General features: G+C 42.4%; 1 protein-coding gene across 1 annotated transcript in view; it reads right to left on the bottom strand.

The window, feature by feature from the left end:
* Positions 1-11,600, bottom strand: part of MYO9A (myosin IXA) — a 153,116-nt gene extending 141,516 nt beyond the window's left edge. The window contains exon 1 of the mRNA XM_009319912.1: positions 10,758-11,600. Coding sequence (XP_009318187.1) covers positions 10,758-11,600 — 843 coding nt within the window. The remainder of the gene's footprint in view (positions 1-10,757) is intronic.
* Between the last annotated feature and the right edge of the window lie 8,554 nt (positions 11,601-20,154).

Genomic DNA, 20,154 nt, shown 5'->3' with positions numbered 1-20,154 from the left:
CACCTTGCCCCCCCCCCTTTTTTTAATTAAGAAAAGTCAGTCTCATCCCCAGCATTTCTTGGTACACATACCCCTTTTTCTGAGACCTGTGCTCTCCTTCTTCAAAACCTCACTTTCCTGAAAGTGGTAATGAGGGGAGGGGTCAGTTTTAAACAGAGTTTCTTACTCTGAAAAGGTCTTTTTAAAAATTATTTCTCCCCCACCACCACCCCCCCAAAATTCATATTTTCGTAGCATGTGGCATTAGCATTTCTTTAAATATTTGCATAGGAACCGCTTGGAAACCACCACATTACACCCTGCTACCGGTCTGCCCATAACAGCATGAACTGGTCCACATTAAATTGACCATCTTGGTAAATGCAAAAGTATTAAATATATCCAGTAATGCTTAAAATCAGAAACAATCACAATTACTCAGATCCCTACTTCTCCTATAGTGAATTATATGGTTTCCTGGTACCTTTTAGAATGGAAGTAACTGACAGAATTTGCTTTCATGACTATAAATAATGTTTTTCGGAATGGCCAACCATCCTGATTTGTCTTGTGCTGTGCTAAATTTTCGATTATTTCGATTCTTAAACAATATTGTACCATCTTTTCCTCTAGTCTGGCTTTATTTATGGGCGTTGGTAGGGCTAGGACTCCTGAAAATGGAAATATATCATTTTAAAAATGCTCTGCTTTTACAACAAGGAAGATGAAATTATTCACTCCGCATCCAGATGGCTTTGCCGCAGCTGACAAGCACCAGCATAGGTGGACGGCAGCTATATAACATCGACACCGTTCATTTTATCAATCGTGTCATTAAGACCCACCAAAAACTTTAGCTTTCACGCAGCCGTAAGACGCATTTTTATGAAAATCCTTACTGGGTTAGCAGCACGTGGTAGAGCCATCCAGGTGTAGGCCAAAAAGCAAGCAGCATGCTGCTGTTCCTATGGTGCTGGCTGGAACAAAGGTAATTTATGGTAGTCATCACAAGCTTCACGTAGCCAAGCTGACCCCCCAAAAACCCATCCAGATTTATTAGACAGAGATGGCTGCCAATTTAGGAGATCCCTGAGCTACAGACGACCGAAAGTGGTGGGACCGGCAGGGAAGCCTCACCCTGCCCTGCCTGATGTCCTCCCAGGGATGGGATGAAGGATGAGGTGAAGCCTTCATCGGGCTGAGTGCAGCCATCCCTGTGGGCAAAGGAGGAGGACCTCACTCTCCAAGGCTCTTCTCTGCAAAACAGAAGTGGTGCTCACCTACAACGCAAAGCTTCACGGGAGCGAGCAGCGATGCACATGGGACACCAACCATCCCAGTGATAGAAAGCTTCGTTAACTTGTTGCTCATACTGACGCAAAATGGACATAATTGTTTTTTTAAAATGCTTTATAGGTCCTAAAATAAATGACCTGCAAAATGCCTCCGCTGTTTTAAACTCAATAATAACTCTTAAGATTCAGCTTGTCCTTTCATCTTCTCTATCACAGGCTTTGCCCGTAAAAGTCCAAATCCCCAATCACTGTGACAAAGCCAAAGGCTCAGCTGTCTGGCACGACGTTTATCCCTCATCCATCTTAACTAATCGAATAAAAGCGAGTTGCAATCGGCTGCTGCAGTTAAGGCAGATCCTTTCCGCAAACATGGGAAACAATGATTTTATTTGCCTACCCCAAACTGCCGCCATCAGTTTCAGCGAGACTTGTGCAACGTGGGTTTGGGGAAGGATTGTTCCATCACCCTCTGCCACACACTCCGCTGAGCTTTAAGTTAACCTCTACATAATATTTAAACTTAGAGGCTGAACAAATTGGAGCAGCTACCTGCCTATGCTTCGCTATATTGCTTTACTTTGTTTAATTGATTTCTGTTGAATTCGGCAAAGCTACTTGCTCAAAGCAGGAGGCACTTGGTTAAGCTTCTTTATATCTGGCAGACGTTGGGACCACAAAGCAAATGCAATCTTCTCCAAGCTGCAGAAGAGATGGTCAAGACCGCTCATCCCGGCAGTTCTTGGGTTTAGACATTGTCGTTGACACAACCCTAAACGATGATCACTATTCACACCGATGCTCGTGCTCTACTTGCAGTCATCAATGAACGCATTGACTTCTCTCTTCCTATAGGAAGCATATGGGGAAATAGGGCGTATACATTGCATTGCCATAGTGCTGTAGTTGGCTCAGGAGATCTTCAAAGGGAACCTCTTGACCCCCCCACTAAATCCACTTCAGTTTCTATGCTCCAAAACTGCTGCGGTTCAAACTAAATCCTGGTTGTAGGCAACTGAGGTCTGCTGCTGCAGGACCAGATGGGAGCTCATCCGCAGTAAGACCCTGGAAGTGCACACGTGGGCTCAGCACCGGCTGCTTCCCTCCACACAACGCCTCCCTGTCGTGCTGAATCACTTGCTAACGTGTATATATAGGGTGTATATGCACATATATAATGTATGTTTAATTTCCATCTAGGACAGCTAGGTACTTCAGTATCTTTACAAATACGATGCTTGCAGACCTGTCCAGGCTCATACTGGAAAGCAAAGTGAAGAAGAGGCAGGAGCAAGCGCCAGCCACGTGCACCAACTCCAGAAGTAACCCTCTTCCTTCAGATTTATATACATCAACAATCACTGGAGACATTAAAAGGAAAAAAAAACCTAAATAATTGCATTTTCTCTGTCTCTCCACTGTATAAAATAAGTGACAATAGCAATTTCTGTGCTATAAATAAGAAGGGAACACCTCTCACATTTGAAGACACTGAGGACAGATTCAGAAAATTTTATTTACTGCCTTGGGAAACAATTTGTTCAAATTCCTGGAGCTCAATAAGACACCATCACCTTGTCATTGAGCAGACAAGAGAGGGTATTGCTCCTCGGGCGGCAAAACAAAATACACTCGCCAGAGACATTTAGTGGAGAGCACTCATGTTTTGTGCCTGGAAAAGCCACGGGGACAGCAGAAACCAGAAAAAAAGGCAAAATCTGTCAACTGCTACCTCTGGAGCTGAGTGTAGTCCCTGTCCTACAAAGGCTCCTTGTTCTCAGGCTCTTCCGTTCCCCACCAAGGGCGACCAAGCTGCAGCACACCACTTACCTGGCATCCACCCAGCACCCAAGCCCAGCATGTAAAATCTGATATGGGTTCCCCAGCCATGAAAGAAGTCAAAAGGGTCTCAGTAAATGGTCCTAAAGACAAAATCTGCATTTTGACTGGGAGAAGAGAGGAGGGAAAGAAACAAAATCCCTACTAGAGCATTAATTTCTCATTCCGTGAGTAGAAAAAGAGAGTGCCGTATTAACTACGCACATTAGGGATAAAAAGTCTGCGCCTCGGTTATCGATATTAAGTCCTCATGGAAGCCGTACTGGACAGTAGCAGCACAATCTTCGATCAAAAACATGACTTATCAAATAGCATAATGATAATGTAGCACTCTGATAAGTATATATAGTGAAAAATGAAACAAAAAGCTTTCAGAGAAGAGGTCCTTCCTTCATGCTTTACAAAAAGTGCACCTTGATATTCAGGTTTAAAAAAGAAGCTTAATACAAAACCAAGTAACAGATACAGTGGTGCAATAAGTCAGTGGAATATTTAAAAAAAAAATGGTATTAAGGAAGGCAATCGTTCTCCAATACCGTATAATGCTGAGCATCATCTGGGTTCGCTATGGTTGCATGCAAGCATGAAAACATGGTCCCCACTCAGGTCAGACTCAGGATTATATTTTATAGATCTATAGATATCTACATAGATAAATATCTATTAAAATATCCAGATATCCGGATATGTGGGGATCCAGATATCTACAAAATCTAGATCTCTAGGTACAAAATATCTAGATATAGATCAATAGAGGGAAAAGTGAAACCCTAAGAGATTAAGGAAAGAAAACTAAAGAAGAGGATAAAAATGGAAGGGTATGAATGAGAACAAATGGCAAAACAAAACAACTCCCCCAAAAAGAGATGGCGAGGAGGGAGGGAAAAGATGGGATGCTTGCACGTGCTTGTTCAATAAAATGCTCCCTGTAAGACAAGCGCTCCACCCGGCAAAGGTGGGGTTTTATTTAGCATTTCCCTCCTGGAAACAAAATAGCTGCTAATTCTTCAGGGTGGAAAAAAAGGCAGCTTCGCATAAACCTGCTTTAATAACTAATCCATTTTCCTGCAGTCATCTCAGGTCAGAAATAACCATTTCTGTCATTTAAGCACAATAAACTGTATTTGGTGGTGACAAAACGTTTGCTGAAAATAGCAAATAATGAAGAAAAAAAAAAAATTAAACTCAGCCACCGATACAGCCAATCTGGATATTGCAGGAAGCCTCTAAAGTAAAAAGATTGAATAATTCAGCATCAGAGAAACGGATGAACAAGACATTATTTGATACAGAGCCTGAAACTGTAAAATATCCCCAGCTAAAGAATAACAGCATTTTGAAAGCGCTGGTGAAAAGCATTTGGTGCATGAGCCTTGCTGTATGACTCCTTTGTGTCACTGCTGCCGGCGGAGGCCTGCACAAATTCTTCCCACATTAGGCATCATCTGTATAATCTCTGTGCGCTGCTCCCTCTCTAACCTTTCCATGCACTGGGGAGGGAAAAATGCAAGGCGAAAAAATCCTGGCTGCTGCATTAAACACCTACCCCAAACTCAGACCACGCAGGAGATCAAAAACAACTGTATATATTATCGGTTAAAAATGATCAAAAGGGAGTAATGAGCAGAATAACAAGTCTTTGCCTCTCCCCTCCATAGAAATCCATTTTTAAGATCTAAAACCTCTAGAGCCACAAGACACAACCTAATGACTTAAAATCAGTGTCTGAAACTGAACTTCATGAACTAAATCAGATCTGTTTTTTCTTAAAGTCCATGTTAATGAAATTTGGTTACCTCCCATTAATACTGTTCCAAGTAGGAAAAAAAAGGGAATAAACCCAAAGTTTACCTCCCATTAATTCCCATTCCAAGTAAAAATATGAACATGTTGGATTTGATAATGCCTTTTCTCGCAGGGAAATAACTGCACCTTAATTAGCTGTATAAAAAGAGCATCGCCTTATCGTGGCTACGCACTGCAGGAGTTAACGGAATGGGATCTGCCGCAGAACTGGGTCCTACCTGGGATCACTACAGGTCTTGCATGCGTCCGGCCAAATTGCCTGGGAGAAGCAGTGGAGGATGCATACACATTTAGCTTTAGCATCTCCGCGTTGTCCAACGCCAGTCGAATATACCGAAAGTCCAGGACATGCCCGATGATTCTAGTTGATTGATTTTTTTTAATCTCGACTCAATAGCTCTTTGTTTAACTCTGGAAACATTCAGCAGCATCGACTGAAATTTTGGCAGCGCGGTATCATTTTCACTCGCACCTAACAGCGGCCAGCTCTTCAGCTGCTGCTGCTGCGAGAGCTTAATTCAGTTGGAAGGAGGCTGTACAGTGCCACAGCAAAGTCCTACAAAATAAATCTCAATAACTTTTAGTTGCTGCTTACATTTTCCTCTAACAATCCAACAATCAGGATTAAAAAAGAAAAATAAGAAAAATAACAGCTTTTAGACTTCTAGACCTTAAGATTGAAGCTATAACTTCCCCATACAAGCAAAACACACATATTGTGTAATACTGCTCCAGAAATTAAATTCAAAAGTAATTCCAGTTGCTGTTCCTAAGGTTTCTATGCAAACCACCACCTATTGGGAATGCAAATAGCATTGCCACCACTACAAAAGGCTAGCTGCAATTTTTTCAAAAGCAATTCAAGCAATCAACTCCTTTTTTTCCCCGGCATAGATGCTGCAGATGCACATCAGCTGTGAAGGACAGCCACAGCTACCCTCCGCCACCAGCAGCGTTCCTCAGCCTGTCACAGAAACATTTCTTTTTGCTAAATTTTTTTTTTTTTTTTCCAAAAGCAATTGAGAAATCCCCACTGGGATGTTTGATGCATGTAAACAGCTGTTTAGAAAACATGTCTGGTTTTTGTAGTTGCCATCGCAGTACTTCTTGTGACGAATGAGACATCAAGAAAGTTACGGATGATAAAATGATCTGGTGCAGACTCCTTTAGATCTAGGCTCATTCGATACCTGTTTGGGGACCTTTGGGAATACCTGAGCCAGCGAGAAATTTGCTACTTCTGCGTTCTTGCTGAGAATTGGAAAAAAAGTAACATGATGTAATAAATTAACTTGCATTCAAACCTCCCCAGGAAAGCTGAAGCATGGTTTATGTTTCGCTTTGCACCCAACAGAGGAGGATGCTCTGTGCTGTATCGTGCACCGGCGCAGGGTGATGATCCCAGGGAGGGCTGGGGAGCAGCACACCTAGATCCCACCTCTAAAGGTTTAAGTCTATGAAAACAAGCTGGGCTTCCAATATAAAGTTCATCTGGATGTTTCTAGCTAATCTAATTAAAGAGAAAACAGGGTCTTAAAACACCGTCCTAAGTTCACATGAACGAGTTACCTACCTATGGGGTAAAAACGCCCTGTGGCTAAACCCCAGTTCTCCAGGTAGACCACTAATTGAATCACAGAATGGTTTGGGTTGGAAGGGACCTTCAAAGATCATCTAGTCCAACCGCCTTGCCATGGGCGGGGACATCTTTCACTAGATCAGGTTGTTCAACCTGTCCAACCTGACCTTGCACACTTCCAACAATGGGTCATCCACAACTTCTCTGGGCAACCTCTTCCAGTGTCTCACCACCCTTAATTGGAAGTCCTGTGATAACAACACTTTGGGTTTTTTTAGAGCAAACCTTTAACTGTGGCTTTCAGAATTAGAAATGCAGTAGAAACACTTCACGGTCTGCATAAGTTGCCTACAGGAAGCTCCTCCTATTCCCCTCTCCAAAAAAAAGTGCAATTGTCAGAGTAAAGCGTTTGCCTGATGGGCCCGCTTCCTCGATGCTTTCTTAAATAATATCAGGGTTGGCATCTAAATGAAAAACAAGCTACCTACGTGGCAGCAGAGTTATGCACCCTGGGTCCCTGATAGAGCATCAAGCTGAGCATAATGAAGTTTCCATCTAAAGTATTGCATGAAGTCTATCGGAAACAGAATTGAATTGCAGCACGTGCAACTCTTCCTCTGGTCACTACATAAAACAATTGAATTTGAGCAGCTCAGTCTTGAAGCTAAATAGCCAGAGAGTAAAATTTTGGTAAGCTCAGCTCTACAGATACCCTGCTGAAAAAGCAATCTTCTATAGGGAAAAATGTGCTTTATAAGAAAATGGGGAAAAATACGGAAAAAATATAAAGAAAAACACCTTTTTAAACCAATTGGAACCTTGTTATTAGAAAAATAAGTACAGTATCTAAGTAATACCATTTATCACAAATAAGTAATATATAAATATGTAAGTATTTTATAATATTGTTTACCACAAAACAAAAAAGGCATATTGCAACCGCTCCGAGGAGGATCGCTACAAGAGAAGCTGGCCTATTAAATCCCATTTAAGGAAGAAGAAAATCCATAGGACTTATGTCAAATACACTTTAAAAGGACACGTTTGGTCGCAGTACACGCCTCTAACTGCAGCCGCTGCTACATACAGCTGCTGGATAATACTACCACGTTTAGATGGCAGTAACAGCTTGCCTTGACAGCCGTCCCCAAAAGTGCAATTTGGACAAGGCTCACAGGAATCTCATGCAAGAAAAAAAAAAGTCTCAAACAATAGCCTGGGGTTATTCAAAAAAGGTAAATTAGGAAAACAGCAAAGCTGCAGGCCGGGGGGGATGGGGTGGGGGGGTGGAAATCATCTTAATTTTGTTCCACTTTCGCTCCTGCCGTGCAAGCACGACTGCGAAGGCATTCCCAGGAACGGGTGGTTCGGTGCAAACACTCGTGCTACCAGAAATGCTTTGCAAGCAGGGAAAGAAAAAGAGATTAACGGGTCCGAGTAAGCTCTTATTTGCTGTGCTCTGTTCCCTAAATCAGAAGTCACAGCTTGAAGAGGTATGTCACTGCCTCCTAAAAGACAAGCCTGAGCTGAACACCATTTGATTTTAAATACGCAGAGGGAAAACAAGGGGATCCAAGAAGGTGTCTGGAGGAGGGAAGAAGAATGAAGAAAAAGAGGAAAAAGAAAAAAAAATACACAAGTTTGGCACCTAAACTTACAGAGAAGTGAAAAGTGTATTTCAACCACAAACGCAAGGAATCAAAAGGTCAAATCTGCAAATGGGTGGCAGGGTAACACAACCCTTTACAACAGATCTTCTCTGAAGATCCCTTTTTTAGGAAATTTTAGGAAGGGAAGGAAAAGCAGAAGTATGCACATTTTATCTTTAAGCCTGCGTGATTTGCGACTATTTGGGATTGGCGCTGGCAGAGCAGATGAAATTCTGGATTACCCTCACTTTCTCCGAGAGACCTGGAGGCAGCTAGAGAAGCACAACAGCAGCCGTCCAGCTGCCAGAGCGAAGGAATGCAAACTTCTGTTCCAAAAGCAAAAGAAATAACAGATATGATTCAGATTTTTTTTTTTTTCCTGCTTAAAAACAGCTGCAGATCTTGCAAAAGGAAAGCAAAGAGGCTTACTGCGTCCCTCCCCTGTACCTAATCCCAACACACGCAACAGTCCCCGGGAAGAAGTAAGTGCCCATCACCAAAGCAGCATTACCGGTAAACCGTTTGCGCTGCTGCCCTCCATCCAAGAGCCAAGCAAGTAGACTTAAACTTCCGATCCTGAAACACGGGGGTAACAACAGGAATCCTGATAACCGGGGATCTTCAAATTGCACCATCCTGAAATCGCTTGCACACTCTCTCCCTGTTCCATAACATAAGCAACAGAGAAAGAAAAGCAAAGAAACGCGCAGCTCATGGGCATCCTCTATTTCTTGCCTCCGGACACAAGCTTGTTTGACCATAAGCAATGACTGTAAGTCTGTATTTGGGGGGGGGAGATTTAATCTTTCAAGTAGGCGGAACAGTTCATTTATTTAAGGGACTACATCAGTGGACTGAGTGATGCTCTGGCCGTTTTGCAGATAGACTATTTTACCTGAAAAAAGTAGAATTCAAGAAAAAAACAATTCCCAAAACTTCCTTCTACCTTCACTTTCATGGAGACCTCTCTTTGCCGCCTCTGGAATCTAAGCTAGACAGAGATGCTCTCTCTGACACTACTTAAGAGAACTATAAAGCGGACCTTGGTCCAACAAGATACACTAATAAGCATACCAAAAACCAAACAGGCATGCAAATGTTTCAAATAAATAACAGGATTGGAGGTGGAATGCCAGAGTTTTCATACATGTTTTCTTAAATTAATGTGGTCACCTAATTGGGTCACTGCAGTAACAACCATGAATTGCAGAATACCGGAGCCTGGTCTGATATTTTCTCATCGACTCCAGCAAGAAACAGCTCCATAATCTCTTGCACAGCCAACAGGGGAAACACTGGCGAGTGCAAGAACGGGGAGTCCGCTTGTCTGTGTGCTTTAGAAGAATTAACACACAGTTTCATGCAGACTGTCAAAAAAAAAAAAAAAAAAAGCCTTTTTAATTTCTTTACCTTCAGTTTGTCATACAGCTTTGCAGCTTTTCAGGGCAAAGCCCATCCCGAATGACTTTAATCATTTGCTAACTTCAGATTAAATTAGCTCAACCCATTCTACCTGACATGAAAACAGAAGAAAACTTGTTGGCTTTGCAAAATGAAGCTGTTAGCTTATCCTTAGCTGAGACATCCACGAGCACTAGTCCTTCATCCGATTCCCAGTCTTCTGCTGGTAGTCGAAGCTGACTCAAGTCCTCAGACTCATTAATGGAAAACAGACACAGAGAGTAGGTATCTTTGTCTACAACTGCCAAAAAACCCTTTCAAAACAGAAAACAAATCCCCCAAAATCCATGAGTTTTACTATCCTTTAGTCGAAGCCACTTTTTATTTTAAGAGAAGAAAACGCAGCCATCAAGCCACCTCTCTGTACCGCGGCTTCAAAGAACAACGGCATGGCTGAAGCTGATGCTCATGTCACCCACGTGCAGACAGGCTTTAACAAACAAAACTCTTTAACAAGCAAAACTGGCAATTCTAAGGAAAACCATTTCAAAGAGTTACGGGGGCAAACTCAAGGCAAATTAATTAATGAATGTTTGTATCCCTTTTTAGAGTTTCCTATCTGCAAAGTTAATGGTGCAGTTCGTCTAATCTCCTTTCATACACAGGAAAAGTCCTCATAATGTAACTAATAGCACTGGCCAAATCAAGTACTCGTGATTGGAAAATAGAATTTTGATCATGAAAGTTACCTTTGATCTCTTCCCCAGCTCAATGAAGTAGAGTGCACAGGAACTCCGTAAATACAACACTATCAATATACTATGTGCAACAAATTCTCTTTTCAATGTACCATAAAGAAAGGCTACCGATAATTCAAGAAAGGCTTTTTCATTTCCATTTTCAAACTGAAAAATCACCAAGATATACCAGTATTAAGAAACACTTGAGTGAAAATAAAGCATTAATAAATTTGTCAGAAAGCCATTTGCGTACTTTTATTTTCCCTTTTTTTTTTGAAGCAGGTAGGATTCTATAGGCAGAAACACAACCTTCTCTTATTGCTAACACTGTTGTAACTTTATTATCAGCATTTAGCAGATAACCCTGCTATTATTATGACTAGTGTCAAAATAAAACCCCAGCTACTTGGGGTTTGGTTCGGGGGTTTTTTGTACCGTTAAAGTTTCCACGCTACTATCGTTTTCATCTTACCTCAAGCACTGGTCCAGCTCCAAGAATAATCTGTTCTACTCCGCTGGCAAATCCCTTCTGGCTGAGGGCGGTGAGGTGATGAATCAGAAAGTTGGTGCTCTGTGTCTTTCCTGACCCGCTCTCTCCCGAAATCACGATGCACTGGTTCTTCCTCCGCTGAAGCATGGCGTGGTAAGCCACGTCCGCCACAGCATAAATATGGGGCTCCAGCTTTCCCAGCTGATGGTTATCGTACATCTTGACATATTTGGGGTTATAAATAGGTAGAAACTTGAACGGATTAATAACGATGAGGATGCTGCCTACGTAGGTGTAGATTTTTTCTTGCTTGAAGCGGTTTCTGAGATTTTCCAGGAGTGTTTTCTCGTTCAAGTCCGGCAGGCTGCACAAGTCATCGTAGTCCTTCTGCTGCGGTTGGGGAAGGAAGCCACGCTCCACCATCCTGCGACGCTCCTCCGTCACTCGCAGCCAGGACTGGAGGCTCCCATAGTGAATGGACCCGTCCAGGTTCTTCTCCCGGAGGAGGAAGCGATAATCCTCGCCACTGATGCGGTTCTCCAGGGCCATGCGAGGCCACAACATCATGCGCTGGACCGGGCAGTCCGTAGGGTTGAGGATCCATTCCTCCCCACCAAACTCCTTCACTTCGGCAAGGACGTAACATTTTGTTTTCTCGAGCTGAAGTTTATTAATGAGCGAATCGATCACCTCGGCGGCCGTGGAAGTTTTCCTGGCGGTGATGGGGCAGTAGATAGTCCCTTCTGCAATGCTCCCGGGGTATATGTGCAACGTGTACTCGCTATCCTCAAAGCGTCGTCTTCCTCCAACATCATTTACACTCATATTGGATCCTTTCCCATCAGTACCTGCGCTGCATAGTCAGGACCGTCCTGTATGGTGTCAGGTCATCATGTTAGCAACGCTAAAAAAGAAAAAAGCAAAACAAAAATAGGTTAGGCGTTTTATCTTGGTAGGGATGCCTGAAAAATGGTTGACGTGCACCATGAGATGCAATGGAACGACTCAAGTGATGATACCCACCACCTTAAGAAGGCAACTGATGATTCCCAACCAACATCTGAAAAGGGGGCAGGGTTTTAACCCACCAAGCCTGTAATAAAGGTATTTAACACACAAACGCTAGCCACCTCAGGCTCCCTCGTACTCGGACACAACTACCCACAGCACCTCAAGCTTTTGCTAATTTTTCCCTGACTCTGAGGCATCAAAGATTCAAACAGACTCTGACTTTCAGTGTATTTTACGGAGACTAAAATCACGATTTTGTGAGCAACATACCAGACAGCCTACTGAATCAATACTGGCATTCTCCTCATGTCAAGAGTTGCTACTGCCTTATCACTTAATATTACCAAATAACTTATTTAAGAGTTAATGCCTCTATTTCCATGTTTGCACAACTTCATGCCAACTTAGGGAAAGCATCACTCAAGCTAACTGTGACTTTGGAAAACACCCCCTGACTTTCCCAACACTGACTTACCCATACACATAAATTACATGTTCTCTAACAACATCTAGAAAATTAAACCTTTTGAGATTTTGAACAGTTGCATAAAATGCTAACTTAAAAAAAACCAAATCAACTTTAAAATATCACCTTAAAGGCACACTCCAACCAGAAGGAAAATGCCTTCTTTGTCAATTCAAAGGCCTTCCTGAACACCATTCAAAATGACTCTTGAAACACAGTGATTTGCCTAGTCACAAGTTTGAAAAAAAAAAATTGAATTACTCAGTAGTCACAAGCTTCAAGTTCTCTCACATTGTAAATGGACACGCGACTGCTGCACAGGCGCCCATCCAAGAGCGCACACTGCTGATAACGCCTGATGCTTTGCTCCAACACTCCTGGGATGAGGACCTTGTATCGACTGAATTCACCTACTCCTACAGCTGCTCCGAAATCCAGGCTGTGAGAAGAATCATCAGCTTCTCATGGGTGTGTGGTACACAACACCCTCCAATTTTTGCTGCTTCACACTAGGATAAAATGATCACCACCTTCCCCTGTGGACCTCGTCCTTGCTCTAGATAGATTATCCCATGGTCCTGTGCCGGTGAACGGTAGATAAAGTCCTTTCTCTTCCTGTCCAGGAGATTCTCAACCCATCGGGATTCAAACAGTAGTACTTCTCCACCCACCAAGTCAACCTTTTCCAAAGGTGTCCATATCTGACATCAGATATGAAGTATTACAGCCAATCACTTGCACAATCGCACTTTTTATTTCCCTCATACTGCTTAAAAACCACAGAACACAGATCTCTGGCGTTGAAACATCAAATGCACAGATAAGTTCTCAAACGTAATCACTACAAGGAAAAGACACCCCACCACCTGCCTCAGAATTAAAGCAATTCCGGAGTTAGTGGTCCTCAGTTCTCTACCAATTGGTTCTAACAAACTCAAAACTCCCCTTGAAGATGTGAAGATTTATTCCAATATAAAGAAAAAAGGTAACTACGAAGAAATGCAGAGGACCCTTAGAGCCAGGATCTGGGCAATAAAGTGACAGATGACATTTAATAAAGTTAAAAGTTTGTGATGCACACCCTAACATTATGTATCACATGGAGTTTTCCTCGAGCACCGCCCCACAGGAGCGAGACCTGACGACTATGATGGCTCTCTGACGGTGTCAACAAAACGCTCAAGAATGGTCAAAAAACATGAGGTCAAAATCATGTCAGGTTTAGGGAGCTCCTGAGTTTCAGATATTCAGTGTCGGGAAGAGTACTCGGAGGAAGCATTTCACATGGTCACCCTGTCCTTGCACACCTCCCCAAGTACCCGGATCCAAGACCTTCAGTCCAAGCACAGCCACCCCATTATCTACACCCATGCAAGGCTGGGATTTGCAGATTTGTTTAATTTACTACAAGCATTTCTGAGGTCCCTAAATGAAAAGCATTCTTTTATGTTGTATTGTTTCTCGCTCCGATATTTCATTAAGAATATTATCCCCATCCATGCACTATTCAAAGCAAAGAAATTAATATGACACAGTGAAATACATCTGGCACGGATTCACGGTGCATTGCTTGGTAGCAGGACGTATATTATATACTGGGAAGCGCTCCAGCTGCGTTCCTATAGGTTTAGTATAGGCACAGATGCAACAGGGATGATGTCAGTTAAGTGCTGGGTTGGGCTTTCTTTGTCTAGCTCTGTGACTCCAGCATCAGCTTTTCTTCAAGAAGTGTGTGTGTGTGGGGGGGGAGGGGGAGTGGACCAAAACCCAACACTTAAGCTAGATAATTCCTCACCAAGATTTTACTTCAAAAGCTTACGACAAGAGGACTGGCTATTTTTATTCAAGTTATCAGAGCATATCAAAGACTGCTGACTCACAAGAGAACTGCAAACAGGACTTTAAGTTGACCAACTTGAGTAAACTGACCTTCCCTTCTACCTACTCCCTCCCGTCAAATACTTGCAAGCTCAATACATTCTCTATAAAGCATCAGGCCACTCTACTCCACCTACCCAAAAGCTTTCTTCACTTCTCTATAGATGCTTATTCTGCATCGACTCGGTAGAATAAGGAACATCTGTGTCTTCTGCATCCAAACAACTTGAATCCGGCAAAATCGCAAGCCAAGCATGAACCCCATGGAGATGCTAAAAGCCCCAGTAACTCCGGGAACGCAGAAAAGCCAAGTCCTCCCCAAAGCCACTCAAACGCCAGAAGCTTCCACTAATGACTAAGAAATGTAGCGAGGTCAGAAAGCAAAGAGGTGTTAATTTGAGCCTTATAAATCACAGGAGGCGTGCCACATGATTTATTTTTAATAATACTAAACATGTCTCTGAGTATTATGTTAGGTCAAAGAAACATTAATGAAGATAATTGCTTGTGGTCTCCCAACCGCTGATGCACATGAGCCTGGCTCTGCTCAACATCAAACACGCCTCTTGCGGACAGCCAGTTTTCAAAGCATTTTGGAGAAAATATTGCAATGAAATACGTGTAATTAGGTAATTAGCATATGTCAGGGAGAGAGGCTCCTAATGACAGTTGTTCAAGCAGGCTGTCATATTAGCTTTTATATGACTTTTTAAATTAACAGTATTTTTGCGTTTGGACGCAAAAAAAATTAAATAGGGACATGAAAAGACCAAAACAAGAGTAAGTATTTCGCAACCCACAAATACTCACCCTATGCACTATTTTAATTAAAGGCATTTTGCACTGCTACGTGTTTACATTTAAATGAGAGCATATAAAAAATCATGCTACATCTAAGCAGGCAAGTCATTGATATAAGAAAAGAAATGCTAACGTCTAACTGAAAGGGGATGCTTGTCTCTGCACCCAAGTAAGTAGCAGATTATAAGATGAACTGACTTTACCACCAAGCTATCGTTCAGCTGCTTCACTCATGTACTGGCTTTGGCAAGGATGAAGGCGGCAGTAACAGGATGCTGATCCCACGAGAAATGGAAACCCGGGGATACATTAGACCAGAAATAATTGCCAACTCCCATGAACACTCTGGCCAAAATTTATGGATTATGCCTGTCTGTGAAAGGAAGAATTTAGGACGTTTTAAGCCAATATACTTTCATCCTAATATTTTCTATATCCTTTCCCATTTTCTATGTTTGAATGAAGATTCTTACTCAAATTGACCCTGCACGCTGATTTTGCTCATTTTTACTATCATAACGTAATTCTACTTGCAATGTAAAAAGCATGACCTCCAAACAAACATGAGGTTACAGATTAAGCCTTGTGTCCCCCTACATAACAAAATAGATTAATATTTCCAAGGAGCTCAGAGGCCCTTATAAAAATCACAATAATAATTGGATTACCAGCAGGTTGATAGAAAAAGCATACTAAATTTACAACGGCCAGCTAGGCTTTGTGCATACACTAAACTTGTAAACAGTGGCTTACATTTACATTATATGCGATCTTTTACTAGTTGACCACAGTTTAATACACATAAACACTGGTAGCAAATGTGCTTTCTCAAATTAAACATATATATGACCACATACAGTGAGCGCTCCTGCATTGGGGTCTGCATTTTTTAGCAAGCGTTATTCTGTAAGGGATATCAAACAAATGAGGGTGCTCCAATTACCTTCGGGAAGGTAGTTGAAATGGAGGCTTTCAGTCATGCCATTTCTTATTTTTCCATTCAGAAAGACCAATCTCGGTATTTTCAGGGACAGCGTAAGCAACACGTGGCAAAAATCCAGAATAAACCGTCCACTGGAAGCATCAGTACCCATCATAAATAATGTGTGACAGCTAAAGCCTGAAATCATGGACAGAGTTTGCCAAATATTGGATGATTTGGAAAAAATAGAGATTAGTGTCAGCGTTGAGGCTGATGAAGGGGCAATTCTGGAAGCAAAGTTCACTTGGTTTTATTATAACATCCCACAACCCAGACAAAGGACTACAAAAATAGTGAAACTTTCTCCCCGTTCCCAATCCTCAGGCAGTCGTAACAGGCTCGGTTGCTCAAAACAGCCTGGATTTATCCATCCACCGGTACGTCAAAACGCATACCGTGTGGGGCAGAAATTCCTGAAATAGATAAACTTTAAAAATCTGATAAAGGAACGGCCAATTTAAACATACTTCACTGCTTAATCTGAATATATCGGCACAAGGGCTCTCTGAATTTCTCTCCTGCAGCAGCAAATAGCCTCATGCTGCTGGTACCCGAAATAACACCCCCACGACATCAAAACTGATGCCAGACTGACACATCTGTGACAGCTGATGCTGTAAGAACTACCACACCCTAGACAGGCAGAAAAGCCCACGTAGATGCTCAACATCTCGGTTATTATTGCACAGTTTTACATGTCAGTTCATTTGATCATCTATATAATGCTTAACCCTCACCTTTTTATCATCTTTCTCTTCTGTGCTCACCATGTTTTTCTCTTCCCACCATTTGCTGATGGGAGAGAAACGTCATTATCGTCGCTTAATCATCTACGTTGGTCCGTCTCAAAGAACCTTGTAGTGCAAGTGCAGGAGGTGGTGCTACCTAAAATGCAGATTTATGGACCCGGGTATTGGTGTGGGGAGGGCGAGAGGGGTAAAGGGGACTGTTTTGCCATAAAACTGCATGCAAAATCTCTATAAAATGAGTTTTGCCCAAAAGAATGAAACCTCTAATGCAGGAAAAGTGAGATTTGTAAGTGTTATAGTGATCATAGAATGGTTTGGGTTGGAAGGGACTTCTAAAGGTCATCTAGTCCAACCCTTCTGCAATGAACAAGGACATCTTCAACTAGATTTGTAATCGCAATTCAAATTTACTCCTTCAAAAGGAATGATAAGCTTGGATGGGGAAAAAAAAACCCCAAGCCATCAGCACTCCAAGATTCTCCATATACAGAAGAAAGGTCTTTTGGATAAATTTCAGAGTAGTTTAATTGGACTGAAGCACCTAAGCGGGATGCCAATGCAGTGAGATGACCTAAATTAGAACAGAAAATGAAAGCAGGAGTGGAGACACGCTTGCAGATGCTCGGCAGCAACAGAAGTCCCTGCCGGACCTGGCACGATGGGATGCTGATTCACAACCGAAAAGCAACCCCTGCAGGCACCAAACCACCCATCTCCGACAACAGCGAGGACAAGCATGCAATGGCAGGAGCATCCCAACTACACCTTTTACTGCTTCAGTGGTTTCTTCCCTCTCCCCTTAAAATTTTCCATTTGGTCCCAATTCTGTAATCAAGAATTCTTCTCCCTTGTTAAATTCACTTCATCTTGCCCAGGAGTTCAAAACTAATGTGGGTGAACCTAAAAATCTGGTGTCCCTTCATTTCCTGCAAACCCAAATGATTTTGTAGATAAACCTTCTCGACGTCCCCAATCCAAATCGGATTCATAAACTGGTTTTTGGCTGTTATTGTCAAGAGTCATAATAAAAGGAGAAACCACGCTTGGCCGGCATTAACCACCATGCCTCTGGTAGAGGGAAATATTTCTGCGAGTAGGGGTGATCCCACACTGTCATGCCTGTACAGTCAGAGATGTCTACTCAGCCTCCGAGAAGGATTCCCAGAATATAAGAGAAGAAGTTGTGAATACACAGCTCAAACTATGTAAATCACTCCCAACGATGTACAGTTGCCCACACTAAGTGTAACCTAAAATAGGTTGCAAGTGTTTTCTAAGTTGTTCCTAAGCTCACCGGCTTCTCCCGTGGCTTGAAAAATTGAGAAAAGTCATAACAGGCTCATTTTTCCTGTGTTTTTCATTTTTATTCAGCACTTTAAGCAACTTTATCAGCTTCTTGTCCATCCACCTCTATACTAGAGGTTGAGACTTGAATTTCAGCTTGTCACCTGGAAGCTTCTTGCTGTGCACTGGAGGTCAGTGGTCTTCTCTTTCGGAGATGGGCTCTGTTTACCCATACTCTGATAGACATTTCTTGCTATTTAAGAGACCCATGGGCACATAAAGCACCTCAGTAGGTGATACTCCTTCCCGGGGCCTGGAATTACCCCATGTCTCGAGGTTTTGATATTCCCCTACAGTCTGACAACCACTCAACGGTTCCTCTCCTAGCAGCTGGAAGATGGGCGAGGTTGCTGCTACTCGTTCATCACACTCTTGCTGATGCATCTCATGTGGACATCTGTCATCTTCTACCAGACCTTTTAGCTGAGACAAAATGAAAGTGGGAAGCAAACCCCCCCCCCCAAAAAAAATTACAGGAAAAACTGTTGCAAAACGAAATTACTCCTAGAAGCTGTTGCAAACGGTTCTCACGAACAAGGAACTGAATTAGGACGTGAATAATAACACAATCACTTACTCTTCCCCGTAAGGTCACCTTCTGTGCAGGGAATAAATCAGTGTCCGAGGAATTAATCAGGGCAACGCAGTGAACAAAGCTCTTGTCTGGAGGATTCCTACCTCATCAGCTGAAGATGCTACTCTAGGCATGGACGGGGGCAAAAAAATTGAAAATAAAAAAAAAAAAGGACTACAAGAAGGCTTGGTGAGGTCTTGTGATTGAGGCAAACGAATGGGAGAAGGGATTTCCATCTTCGCTTCCATCAGCTTTTCTGTGTGATGCTGGCAGACCAAAAAAAATGGTGCAAACAAAATCTTGCCCCGGACCGTTCCTCTTTCTTGAGCCTCCAACTTGAGTCATTGCATCTTCATTTCTGGAAGCGCTGCCGTTCTCCCAAAACGTGCGTCCTACACATAAAGAGGGGCGGTGGTGTTAAAGTATTAAAATAATCAGCTTTTTTTGTGGTACTCGCTGAACAGCTGGCACTTGGAAGTTAATTCTCTCTGTGTCCCAGATCTTCATCGATGAAACTGCATCAGGGTAAGCAAGGATGCAAGAAATGCTGGGTACTTAGCAAAAACGCAGCATCATTAAAAACTTCGTTCTGACAAATGAGGACCGGTAACGAAGCCCGTGTCGGGCACTGTGCGCTCCAGCTGCTCCCATGGCTTTTTTTGCCAGAAACCAAAAAAATAATAATATAAAAAATAAAATTAAAACCAAACAAAAATAAAATCAAAGGGAATTGCTGAATCCTCTCTCAGGCTGCAAGTGTTTAAGTCATTTAACTTAAACTTGCTGTTCTCGTATTCCCTACGTGGCTAACAAGAACTGCAAACTGAATGGCAAGGACTAACAAAAAGCCAAGAAACTAAGGCAGTGCTTTGTGTATCCCAAGTGTTTGGAGAATTTTCAGGGGAATGAATCATTGTTATAGGTTGTTTTGCTTCTTCTAATGACTAACTAAGCAGTCACTGGCCAGAAGCATGACAACCCTGTTCCAAATACCAAGATAAATTTGTCATATATAGAAGTGACAAAATTACATTTACAGCACCATCGAGTTTTACCAGATTAACTCCGGGCTCAAGCATCGTCATCTGACAGAGCGTCCCTCACCAATACAGCAATTCTGTTCAGGTGAACAGCCAAAATATCCAATTTTCCAGCTTTGCTGGTTGGATTTGCTCCTTACAGGTGTACGCAGAGCAGTTCAGTCTCTGGAAAGCCAACTGGAAACAAACCTGGAGTTCATATCCCAAAAGCATAGATCACTGTCGAATACCACATTAATACAAGCGCAGAGAAGAACCAGCTAGCAGGGAGACGACTGTATAAACAGTAAGTGGACACAACTTCCAATTATCTCACAAGGCACATGCCTAGCTATTTATATTTTTGTTTGCAGCCAAAAATGTCACGTATAGAGCCTGAAAAAGAACAGTGTTTACAATAAAAATCTTTTTGAAGCTGTTAAAAATGAGGGATACGAAGCGTTAGAGCAGAGAGACACTGCCAAGAACTACGGGAGTTCACGCTGAGGAACATCTCGCCAGCCCCAAAACAGATGCAGCAAATACCTTTTTCAG

The sequence above is a fragment of the Pygoscelis adeliae genome, unplaced genomic scaffold (assembly GCF_000699105.1).
Source record: "Pygoscelis adeliae isolate BGI_AS28 unplaced genomic scaffold, ASM69910v1 Scaffold303, whole genome shotgun sequence".
Lineage (NCBI taxonomy): Eukaryota > Metazoa > Chordata > Aves > Sphenisciformes > Spheniscidae > Pygoscelis > Pygoscelis adeliae.
The sequence above is the reverse complement of the archived record's forward strand: the minus strand, read 5'-3'. Positions and strand labels throughout refer to the sequence as shown.